The sequence below is a fragment of the Podarcis gaigeae genome, assembly GCF_964106915.1.
Source record: "Podarcis gaigeae genome assembly, chromosome: 3".
NCBI classification, from domain to species: Eukaryota; Metazoa; Chordata; class Lepidosauria; order Squamata; family Lacertidae; genus Podarcis; species Podarcis gaigeae.
Window position 1 is genome coordinate 90,801,816 of NC_139680.1, and position 12,522 is coordinate 90,814,337.

The 12,522-nt window shown below is 43.5% G+C and overlaps 1 protein-coding gene across 1 annotated transcript in view; it reads left to right on the forward strand.

Annotated features, from left to right (window-relative positions):
• The window catches only part of PARP1 (poly(ADP-ribose) polymerase 1), a 37,824-nt gene extending 28,635 nt beyond the window's left edge, over positions 1-9,189 (forward strand). Inside the window, exons 17-23 of the mRNA XM_083734030.1 lie at positions 895-1,023; positions 1,638-1,736; positions 2,924-3,076; positions 5,336-5,463; positions 5,791-5,852; positions 6,778-6,892; positions 8,616-9,189. Of these exons, the coding sequence (XP_083590156.1) occupies positions 895-1,023; positions 1,638-1,736; positions 2,924-3,076; positions 5,336-5,463; positions 5,791-5,852; positions 6,778-6,892; positions 8,616-8,697 (768 nt within the window). The 3' untranslated portion in view covers positions 8,698-9,189. The remainder of the gene's footprint in view (positions 1-894; positions 1,024-1,637; positions 1,737-2,923; positions 3,077-5,335; positions 5,464-5,790; positions 5,853-6,777; positions 6,893-8,615) is intronic.
• Positions 9,190-12,522: the final 3,333 nt, after the last annotated feature.

Below are 12,522 nucleotides of genomic sequence, written 5' to 3' on the forward strand. Positions count from 1 at the left end.
ATGGACAGAGGGGGAGACAAAATGGAAGGAGCAATGGAAGAGGAGCGGGGGATTCTCTCTGAATGTGATGAGTTCAGACATCAGGTGAGAGTGAACTGACCCTTAACCAGAGGCCCACTGAGCAGAGGGCAAAAGAGAGATCCGCATAGCACAATAATAATAATTTATTATTTATATCCAGCCCATGTGGCTGGGTTTCTCCAGCCACTCTGGGTGGCTCCCAACAGAATATTAAAAACACAGTAAAACATCAAACATTAAAAGCTTCCCTAAACAGGGCTGCCTTCAGATGTCTTCTAAAAGTCAGATAGTTGTTTATTTCCTGGACATCTGATGGGAGGGCCTTCCACAGGGTGGGCGCCACTGCCGAGAAGGCTCTCTGCCTGGTTCCCTGAATCTCACTTCTCGCAGTGAGGGAACCACCAGAAGGCCCTCGAAGCTGGACCTCAGTGTCCGGGCTGAGTGATGGGGGTGGAGACGCTCCTTCAGGTATACTGGGCCAAGGCCGTTTAGGGCTTTAAAGTTCAGCACCAGCACTTTGAATTGTGCTCGGAGAGAGCAGGGTGTTGGAATTGAACCAAAGAGATTTGGGTTCATATCCTTGCTCTGCCTTAAAACGTAGTGGGTGACCAAACACCATCCCTCAGCTTAATCAACCTCATGGATTGTTTTTTTTGGGGGGGGGGGAATGAGCGGAAGGGGAGGAACCATATTGACAAGTTTAAATCTGGGACAGAAATGTTACTGTTAACAGGAAGTTGGTGCTGACCTTGTATCTGACTTCCTTAGTAGCAATGTGACATGTAGAGCCCCACACAATCTATTGGGGCTAAGTCCATAGGCTATGAAATGTGTTTGCTGCCAAGAATAACCACATCTTCTTGTTTTATCAAGTCCAAAGTGGAGATGTTGGACAATCTGCTTGACATTGAGGTCGCCTACAGCCTACTCAGAAGTGGGGGTCAGGATGGAGATAAAGATCCAATAGATGTGAACTATGAAAAGCTCAAAACAGATATCAAGGTAAGATATTATGGCACAGAAACAAGGCTGTTGTATATCTCAGAAGGGTTGTTTTTCAACACAAGCTGAGGACACCCACCCAGTGTTGACAGGCAGTTTGGATGGCTATAGCTACAAAGCACATTTTTTTATTTGCTTGGAGATACCAGACAAGGGACACAACCTGGGTTCAACTTACTCCCAGGGTAAATATGCTTCAAAGACACCTCTAGGGTCAGACCTTCCATCTGTGCCTTGGCTGTCTCTTTCTGAACCCCTATTTAAAAGGAGGTAGGTTTATGAAGAAGAGCCGGAAGAGCACCAAAGCCAGATTTCCTGCCTTAGGAAAAGTGGTTCTGTCTGCAGTCTAATCTTTCCCACTCCCTGGGTGCCACTCAGCTGGGCTTTCAGGATCAACCACAGGATACCTCTGAGAAAATGTCCTAACCCATGGATGCTGAACCAGTATTTTTTCTTGTCATTGTCGCCTTTCAAAATAAGGCCAAACCTCCCGGCTTAATAGGAACATGAAATAATGTAAATTGTGCAATACTTTTCATGGCCTAATGTGTTCTTAGCATTATTTTCGCTTCAAGTTTTCAGTATTCCCCCCCCCCCTTTATTTTCCTTCAAAGGTAGTAGATAAAGACTCGGAAGAAGCGAAGATCCTAAAGCAGTATGTTAAGAATACCCATGCAAGCACCCACAACGCGTATGACTTGAAAGTCATGGAGGTAGGTTCTGACTGGGGATGGAAAATAATTGTTTAAATTCAGAACCGGTCATTTTACTTGTTTTCTTGTGTGTTAATTTAGGCATGGTGCTAAGTACCCAACTAACCTTTGTGTAGAATAGTATTCCATATGCAAAACCCTATAGTAAAGGAACACAAAGCTTTTCTGTGAGTGAGGCTGTTGCTCACTATATGTGTATATACCCTGGGAACTTGGGATGAAGGGTGGGAAATAAATACCAGTTGGAATGCCAGTTGCTGGGGTGCAAGAGGAGGTCTCATGTCTTGCTTGTGGGCTTCATAGGCATCTGGGTGCTGGCTGTAGGAGAAGAATGCTGACCTAGAAAATCCAGACAGGACAGTTGTGGTGTTTGGTTTTGGTTTTGGTTTTTTTGTGTGTGTTTTTGCAGATTAAGGATTGGGGATGGGATGGGCCATGGGATTGAGTCTTCTCTTTTCATATTCTTCTATCTTGGTCGATAGCCTGTCTGGGATTCCCCAGTCCCAGGTCAGATGAAAACCCAGCCCATGCAGCTGTCTCATTCGTTTTTGGTCAAGTTTTTTTCCCCTCCCCCCAAAACCAAGTCTAAAGTATGGAAATTCAAACCTTCAAAGCCACCTTAATTCTTAGATGGCTGAAACGAAATGTGGCATCAAACATTTCCATATCTCAAGCAATCTGGAAGATTTAATTTTCCCAGAGAATCCTGAATTTAACATTTTGTGTATAACTTGTGCTGGCAAGGCCCATGTGTGTGCTGTGTTTGTGGCCTGTTCTGCGTGACATGCTAAGCTGAACATGAGGGCACATGGGCATCTGGGCAGGAACTTGGCAGCCGCTTTGCTCCTCCCTGGTCCTTTCTGCTGCCTTTCAAGGCTTGGCTGAGCGTATCATTCAAATCCGGCTCATGGTTAAGCTCACTAGCCATGAACTGTAACCCACAGCAGCAAGGAAAAGCTGGAGCTGTAGTGGTAAACATCAGCCTTGCATGCACAAGTTTCCAAGTCCAATCTCTGGCATCTCCATGTAGGGCTGGGAAAGATCATTGTCTGAAAGAGCTTCTCCCAATCAGCATAGACATTACTGAGCTAGGTGGACCAATGGTCTTTAGTATAAGGCAGCTTATGAAATGGTTTTTCACATACCTTGATGTATGGTTCGTTCCCTCTTCTCCACCCCTTCCGAAGATTTTCAAGATTGAGCGGGAAGGAGAAGCTCAGCGTTATAGGCCGTTCCAGGAGTTGCACAACCGTCAGTTGCTCTGGCACGGTTCTCGCACAACCAACTACGCTGGCATCTTGTCGCAGGGTCTCCGAATAGCTCCTCCTGAAGCTCCTGTGGTATGTACAAGGCTAGTTTGCTAGTGTATTGCGTGTAGAAACAGAGCTTTTAATCCCTCTCCCCCAAAAATGTACAATAGAAAGAAGGAAGTGTGGCCTGCAACAAAATGTCGCCATGTGGGGAGTTCCTGTTCAACGCCTTCCTCCAGTGGATACTCCCAGATTTCCACTCCCACCTATTTTCAAGGCTTTTTTCTCCCCAACAATCAGTCAGTATTCCGTCAGCTCCTAATCAGTCACCTACTAAGCACGTGTGGTCTGCACTGGGGGTAGACAGTATGATGTTGCTGAACTGCAATACCTACCTGCCCCAGTCAGCATGGCCCTTGGTCATGGAATTTGTAGCCCAGCAACATATGTGGGGCACCACATTGCCTCTCCCCGTCCTAAAGGTTCTGAATATATTTTTCCTTTGATTCTGAACTTCTGCCAACTTTGGCATTTCCCCCAAGCCTGCAGATAACACCTCCTTGCATGGTGACTGGTGCTTTTTAGGCTGCGTAAGCAATGGCCCTGGAAACTGGAACATCAGAAGTAGAGGAACGACAAAACATCTAATCTACTACTTGTCTGGAGATGTGCCATTGGAAACCATATTAATGTGGCTCAGGCTAGCCAAAACAACCTTCAAAAACATTCCATTAAGATAATTGCTCAAGAAGGTATTCCTCTAATACAGCTCAGGATATGAATGTTTTTGCATGTCTCTACGTAAGTAGCATGTCTCAGTCTGCTAAAGTGGAGAGAGAATGAGGCATACTAGTCAAACTGTCATGGAGCGCCCAAGTAATTTTGTGTAAGCCTGCCTTTTCCCCTACATTCAGAATTCTGGCAAGATGTATGCATTATTTTATTTCAAAACCATTTCTGCCCTGCCTTTCAAGGTCCAAGGTCGCTAAAGCTTTTACAGCCAATGATAATATCTAGCTTTTCAAAATGTTGTTATCCTTTCGTTCCACTTAAAGCACCCAAGGCAGCAAAGAGTAGACAAATGAGCATAAAAGCAGCCCGTGAGAAAAGCACAAAAAAGCAAGAAATACAGCAATTACATCCCACATAACAGGCTCCTTTAAAAAGTGCAAGTATCCAAGGGAGTCAAGTGGACATACTAATAACATTTAAGCAATACTAATATGTGTCTGTCAAGCATAGTAGAAAGAATTTAAAGACAGCTCCCTATACATTAGAATTCAGAGTTGGAAGGGACTCCAAGGGTCATCTAGTCCAACTCCTTCAATGAAAGAATCTCCGCTAAAGCATCCATCGTAGAGGAAGTCCTTTACAATGAATCCAGCCCTTTGGTAATGATGATCTGACACCCGTCACCATTGTAACCTGCAATACAGTTCTACTCCAGCCTGCCCCAATCTGGTACCCTCACAACTGTTTTAGACTACAGCTGCCTCAGTCCCAACCAGTAGTCAGGGAAGAGAAGGTGTTGTGGTTAAAGGCATCTGGAGGGTACCAAGTTGGGGAAAGTGGTTCTGCTCAGTTTGCCTAATTGGAGGACTGCAAGAGACCGAAAGGCTACCCTTTGCAGTCCAGACCGCGGAACAGAGGCCCAAATGACTAAATCAAGCGAGTGGGGTTGGATGCCACACAGGTGAGTGCAAAAGGAAACAAAACAAAATGGTAAAACTGCTGTCAAAGATGATCTGGAAGAAAATCATTTCCTGCCTTCCAGTGTGGGAAATCTTGTCAGATGCCCAGGAATGAGCTACATGTCCACAGAGCTGAAGCCAGGTCCATTCCTGGTAGAGCTTTCACATTAATAATAATAATAATAATAATAATAATAATAATAATAATAATAATAAAATAATAATAAAAATTATTTATTCCGCAGCCACTCTGGGCTGCATCCAATAAAAGATTAAAAATACATTAAAACATCAGACATTAAACAGGGCTGCCTTCAGATGTTTTCTAAACATCAGATAGTTGTTTGTTTCTTTGACATCTGGGGGGAGGGCGTTCCACAGGGAGGGCACCACTACCGAGAAGGCCCTCTGCCTGGTTCTCTGTAACTTTGCTTCTCGCAGTGAGGTAACCGCCAGAAAGCCCTCGGCGCTGGACCTCAGTGTCCGGGCAGAACGATGGGGGTGGAGACATTCCTTCAGGTATAATATCCATATATTTTTAACTAGGTTTCACAAAACAGGAAGTTGCAGTCTGTCCTCAATTCCTCTGTTTTCTCACTAGACTTCTCTGATGAGTTGGTTTCTGGCTGTTAAACTTCTGCCGTTCTTTTCCTTCTAGACTGGCTACATGTTTGGTAAAGGTATCTACTTTGCTGATATGGTGTCCAAGAGTGCCAACTATTGTCACACCTCTCAGACTGACCCGATTGGCTTAATCTTGCTGGGAGAAGTTGCCCTTGGAAATATGTAAGTTGAGTGTGTTTAGAGTACTTTTGCACCATGTACGATGATGCAACTCCTCACTTCAAAGTATCTTAAATCCAAATTTGGAACTTGACTGATTTTTAAGAACCCTTTCACCAAGTTGATTATTTGCAAAGTATAAATGCTTGTGCTGCAATCATCAAATGGCAGGCTTTAAATCACGGTGAGTCTTATTAAAGGGTTGCATTCTGAAGTGGTGAAATCGTGCATCAGCTGAATCTGCGAACCACTGTTACAAACTGAAAAGGAAAGGCTTTTTCTTCAAATGTATTTGATGTACTGCTCCAAGTTCTCTTCTCTGTTTGCTAGGTATGAGCTGAAGAATGCATCCCACATAACCAAGCTGCCGAAAGGAAAACATAGTGTCAAAGGTAAAACCCCGCTGGAAATGCTGCTACAAATGGGGAATCAAAGACTGCAAGCAAATTTGCCATAATAGCCAAGGCTGGCCCTGGGCTTTTGGTCAAATTCCTTCAAACTGTTTGGTGACTTCTGTAGTTATTTTAGGTCAATATAAGATGTTTTCGAGACCCAAAAATATATTTACTGACAATTTTAGCTGAATAGCAAATTATAAGAGTGGAAATTCTAATGCACCGACGCCAACATGATGCACTGCATATATCCTCAAAGCTGGATATGAGAGATCTGGGTTGAAATCACTTGCTCTGTCACAGAGCTCACTAAGTAGTTCTTATGAAGAAATGTGGCCTTGAGATGCAGAAGATTCCCCCATCTCTGGTATATGCAAATAGAAACCCATTTAACAAAAAGCTTGGATCTAGTGGCTATCTAGTAGAACTGGATTGGCTGGATATCTAATAATATCCTGTTGTAAATCTTTGTGAGCAGTAACAAAGGATTGGATCCAGACTTGAAATCAATAGGGTAAGTGACTTGTCCCATTGATTTCAGTGGGAACTATGTGGAAACTTGTACATAAAGTTCCTATCCCATCACAATGCAATGAAACTATGAAGAATGCCACAGTAAAAATGCATGAAATTCACAATAAAAAAAACATTTGCAGCACAATCCTAGCCATGTCTTCTCAGAAGTAAGCCATATTCAGTTGAATGTGACTTACTTCCAGGTAACCAGGATTAGGATTGCAGCCTTAGTCTGGATTTAACAGGTAGTGCTTTTCCCAGTTTCACCTGAGCAAAGTACTATATATAGATTTATTGACACCAAAGAAACGAGTGAAAATTAGTCACGGTTCAGGTAAGTTCAAAGTCGCTTAATGTATATGTGCATCTATCAGCTGCAATTTTGTTTGCTTTGCCTCCTATATAGGCTTGGGCAAAACGGCACCAGATCCCACAGCCACTACCTCTCTCAATGGCGTAGAAGTTCCTTTAGGCAATGGAATACCATCAGGAGTTAGCAATACCTGTCTTCTCTATAACGAGTATCCTTTGAACAGTATTTTTCTAGGATTGTGGAATCATAGAGTTGGAAGGGACAAGAAAGTGAGTCTAGTTTAGCCCCCTGCCAATGCGGGAAATCCATTCCTGCAGCATCCCTGATAGGGGATAATCATGGCCACAGAGCAGAGCTGGCCTGCCTGCCAATGGCTGCTTCCAGACAATTGAATGCCACCATCAGAAAGGGATACTGACCTTCTAACATCAGTATGAGACTGAGTATGAGTAACTTTATTCTTCAATTTGAAAAGCATGGAGCCAAAGCCCTTGATTTCCACAGGAGTCATGAAGCAAAGCGGGAGTGAGGAGCACCCTCTCTTTCCACTAGTACTTAAGATTTTTTAAAAAACCTGTTCTCAGTGGGTGTGCTTTGATTGCCCTCCAAGCTTGCCAGGGGCTACTGGGTGCGGGAGCGGGGTGTTTGATCAGTTGCACACTGAGGAATTGGCCTTCTCTTCCTGGAAGAGATAGGGGCCTTGTTCCTTCAGCCTTCACTTGACAGACAAGTATCGGCTCTACATGGAGCTCCTCCTGGTGACAGTTCAAAAGCTACAGTCATACCTCAAGTTGAATGTGCTTCGGGTTGAGCACGTTCGAGTTGCGCTCCACTGCAACCCGGAAGTAACGGAGCGCGTTACTTCCGGGTTTCGCCACTCGTGCATGCACAGACGCTCAAAATGATGTCACGCACATGTGCAGAAGCGGCGAAACGTGACCCGCGCAGACGCAACGTCGCGTCCTGCGTTCCATTTGGGATGCAAACAGTGCTCCAGAATGGATCCCGTTCGCATCCCGAGGTACCACTGTACCTTGTTAAAAAGCCAGCATCCTTTAGGATCCTAAGAAAACTGTTGTGGGCCGACAATAGTTGGTTCCTCTAGTTTACTATTGTCTACACTGAGGAGCCGCGGCTCTCTGGGGTTTGAATCCTTTAAATTAGTTGGGAGTTGGGTGATAAGGACCATAAAGTATCAGTGCTCCTGCAGCTATGATATCTGCTAGTTTGTATTCAGGTCCATTTCAGATTGTTTTGATCTTTACTGGTGGAAATCTCCTGGCCCAGCTTATTTAAGGGAACGCTTCTCTCCCCACTCCAATCCCAAACTATAAAAATATTTAGGAGTGATGCTTCTCTGATCCCCATCCTTCAGTTTTATGTCAACCTGGAGTGAAACATCCTCGGCTATGGTGCCCCTTTATGGAGGCTGACTAGACCTTTTCTCTCCTATAGTATCCACGTACGTTTTTCTGGTAAAACTCATCTGTATTGCCAGACTTTGGGGGGTTGTTGCAATCTCCAATGAGGTTTCTAATTATTTTAATTTTCAGATGAAAAGTTTTTTTATTGTATATTTTGTATTCTTAAGTGTGTGCCACTTTGTGTGCTCTGATCAATATGACAAACTACATACATGAAAAAACTTTGTCTCCAAGAGGAGGGACAGAAGCCACCTATCAAGGGCTCCTTTATGAAATTTTAGAAGAATCCAAACAGTGGTTGGTTGGTTGGTTGGTTGGTTGGTTGGTTGGTTGGTTGGTGTGTGTGTGTGCGCGTGCCCCAGAATGTGGCTGCATGGAAGAAACCAGTAACAAATGTAAGAATGGTTTTCCCCATTGGCGCTGCAAACATTTCAGCATCCACCCTGCATTGATGTCCTTCACAAAACATTTTTTAAAGAAAAAGTCTTAACTCATTGTTTCCTTCAGATATATTGTCTACGATACTGCTCAGGTTAATCTGAAGTACCTGCTAAAACTGAAGTTCAACTATAAGACATCCCTCTGGTGAACAAGTATTTTGGAAGACATGTTAAAGGATTTAATAATGCAAAACCCTTTTGAAATATCGAAGTGTTTACTCCCATTGCTGAGATGCAAGAAATAAGTTGCAGGGCTTTGCTGAATCTAAGTTTAGTCAGTCAGCTTAGTAAGACTTCCCCTCCCCCCCCCATACATGTGCAAAAACACATGAAACTGAGTACTGTACTATGAAAAATGTTTGGGTTTTTTCCTCTCTCCTCCCCAGCTCCTCCTTTTTTGGCCAATTCTAGTATGAAGGCCACTCTCTGACTTTTAACCAACAGACCAAAAACAAAATAGCCACACAAACACACCTTTGATTTTTGTCTTTTGTAAGTGAGGCAGGGAGGAGGAGCTTAGAATTGTTTATAAATCTTTTTTGTTTTGTTTTTTCTACAAAATACCTTCCTTAGTTTCGGTTATGAATAAATGTTAAACGTGTTTATTTTGAAGTAAAAATAAAAACTAATTTCATACTAAATATTTAAAGCTTCAGTTGCTTTTTGTGCAATCCTGTGATTGACCAGGGCTAATGCCTCTGTAAATTAGCCACGATTCTATCCTTAACCAGCAGCAGTCAGTAGCACAACAGCAGCTGTAGAAACGAAAGCCAATGTGATGGTACTGCCTGCAATTCCAGTCAATGACAGTAATAATAGTTGATCAGTTGTATTCTCTCCCCCCCCCCCCCCAGCTTTCTTCTAACAGAATTGAAGGTAGTATTGCACGGCATTCCCAGGTGGTCAGTCCAGGCCCTGATGAGGCCCCGGTGATCTTGTCTACACCAAAGGTGGCTGTTTTGTGCGGCTTTCAATCGATGTGTGTCAACAGCTAAGTAACCCGTTGACATCACCCAACTCCAGTACTGTACTCCCAATACCCCTTCCACCATCCACTTACCAGGCAGTCAGAAAGACAACAGCTCTCCTTGCCCAAGCTGTCATGAAACCAGAACCTCCACAGAGCAACCATTTGACAATGTATCCATAGCAGCTTTCTACTCATGCAGAGCCTTGCCATATCCACCCATTGCATACATGGGAGACTTTCTACCCTAGATCAGTCCTGAATGGTAGTTCAGTCTTTGGATTCCAAGATGTTTGATTCCTAGGGCTAAGGAGGACACCAAAACATATAAGCTGCAAATTCAGCATATTAGCCAGTGACTGGTCTGTGGGCCAGTAGCCTCACTTGAGTAGCGAGTGGATTGCTCATCTTACCCAGCCCTTCTTCCAATGCAGTCTTCTAAAGTGTGCACATAGGAACAAATTTTTCATTAGGATAAGTCCCTGTGTCCGCTGGCTTATTGTCCCACGTTATGCAGGGTGATTCATATTGAAGTATAGTTTCCAGATGTTGTAAAACAGTTAACAGGCGACAACACGGACTACAACTGCGAACCGTGAAGTAGATATAGTAATAAAGTTTGTGTTCCACTACTGAGGGAAGTGACATAGGCGATAGCGCATGTGTCACATGACTAGTCAGGCAAAATGGCTGTGTCTGCAGTGGAGAAGGTGTATTCTTGAATTGAGCAGAACGGAATCTGTAACTGTTGTACAACTGCATTTTTTATCGCGATTCAGGGGAAAACCTCCAAGCAGAAAATGTACCTGTTTCTAAAAAAAATTAAGCATTCCCCTACAATTCTGTTACAGGTAACATAAGATACATTACATTCTTTTTTTTAAAGTGCGTTGAAACTATATACTTCATTATGAATCACCCTGTATAATCTTCCTCTTTACTCAACATGGGTCAACTATTGGATTTATCTTCACAACAACAGAAGGGAAGCAGAGAGCCAGAGGACATTGAACAGCTGTGATCTTATCCTTGCCTGTGCTTTAGGTTCTCATTATTAAACACTGGAAAAGCCACCACTATCTGCAAATAAGCCAGCTTTCAACAAGTGATAAGTCTGTGTACAGTGTAAGGCATGAATGCATTCTAGTGGGCTATTTCTGATGTGATGGCAAATGATGATAGCATTTGGATACCACACCTTTATCAGTATGACCAGCAGAGTAGTTGTCCATCAAAGCTTCAGTGTCTTCTCCAGTTGTCAGCCTTTCCAGAGTTGACAGTGAAGAAAACTCATTGCCCACACAATTCAGTGCAAAGTGTTTTATTGCCTCAAGACACAATACAATCCAAACACACTATATACATAAAGTTAGAAGATGCTGGTGCATCATAAACTATGCTACCAGTTTAGCCTGCTGTTAGAGGCTAAACTGAAGAGATCCAAGTTCAGAGAGAGATCCACCACTTTCACCATTCACTGCCAGGTTGCTGCATGCAGCCTTGGTGGAGGGTTGATAAGTCATGGCTGAGGCCTGTGGCCTTGGGCTGTTTCAAGAGGCCCACCACAACTGACGTCCTAACCCTGAACATTGGACATGGGGGAAGCATACCGGTAACTAAAGACACAGACTACGCAGCTACTGCAATTTCACACATTTTCAAATTACACCAACATGAGCATCCCAATTGCCACTATTGGCTAGGCAGGAAAATCTACATGTCACAGGTGAGCTCTGGGGGGAGGAGGGGTAATTTAGGGGAAATGATACAGCGGGAAAGGCTTACACACTTGCCACAGCCATTCAATTCATCCCTCTTTCAGCTTTATTATTATTATTATTAAATGGAAATAGAATGAGAGTGGTAACACCTATTTCCACAACAACCCTGTGAGGCAGGTTAGACAGATGACTGATCCAAGGTCACCAAAGTGAGCTTAACAGCTGAGTGCAGCTTTTAGCCTGTGTCTCTGTAGCCTAACAGAATTTGCATGAGATATTTACATAGAGGTGCAGAGGTATTTCAAATGTCAAGGAAATAAAATGAAAAAATCCCCACTGCTGTGACAGCAACATTAAAGGCAGAATTTGTTGTTCCGTCCTTAGTTACAGCTCCAATTTCTAGCTTCCACTTGAAGACCACCATAGGCAAGACCCCCAACATTCAATTGAATACCAGAAATCATTGATGTAACTCTTTCCCTCACTCCCTATATAGTATAAGGGAGGGGAGAGAAATACCTTTTTAAAAAAAAATAATTAAAATGCTGCAATTGAGGCATTCTTTATCAGATTTCTCCAAAATGCAGACAGCTTGTATGTTTCCCCAAGGAGATTCTGCATGCTAACTTTCATAGTAAGGACAAATTACATCCATTTTATAAGGAATAGAATTATATTTTATAAACGTAAAGTGCTCAAATCTGGTCACATCTCAACTATGGTTACTTACTACACAGCCCCTCCCATATTCCACAAAGACTGCAAATCTATGGTCGCCCTAGTTGAGCGATAGGGACCTTGTACTATTGGACTCCAACTCCCATCAGCCCCAGCCAGCAAGTCCAACGGCCAAGGATGATGGGAGTTTGAGTCTAGCAACGGAAGCTGCCCTGTGACTCCCCGGAGAAGTCCTGAAGAAATGTTACTAGCATTCAATAGCAGCACGCATTGGAGAAAGATCTACTCTAGGCAGCTGTCGTTATCATGTCTTTCTTTCTGGGAGAGGAAAAAACCCTGTTGGAGGGGCAATGGAGAAGAATGAACTGAATCGCTCCTACAGTCGGGAAGTTCTTCCTTCAGCTTATTCATAACCTCCTTTCTCGTCATTTGAACCCACCGGTTCAAAGTCTTGCGCTGTGGGGAAACAGGGTGTGCTCCAACACCTGTGGGGCAGCTTTTCAACATACCCCAAGATGGGTATCATGCCGTCTCTTAATGGTCTCTCTTCTCCAAGCTAAATATATACACAGCCTCGTCAGACGTGGTCTCCAAGTCCCTCACCATCT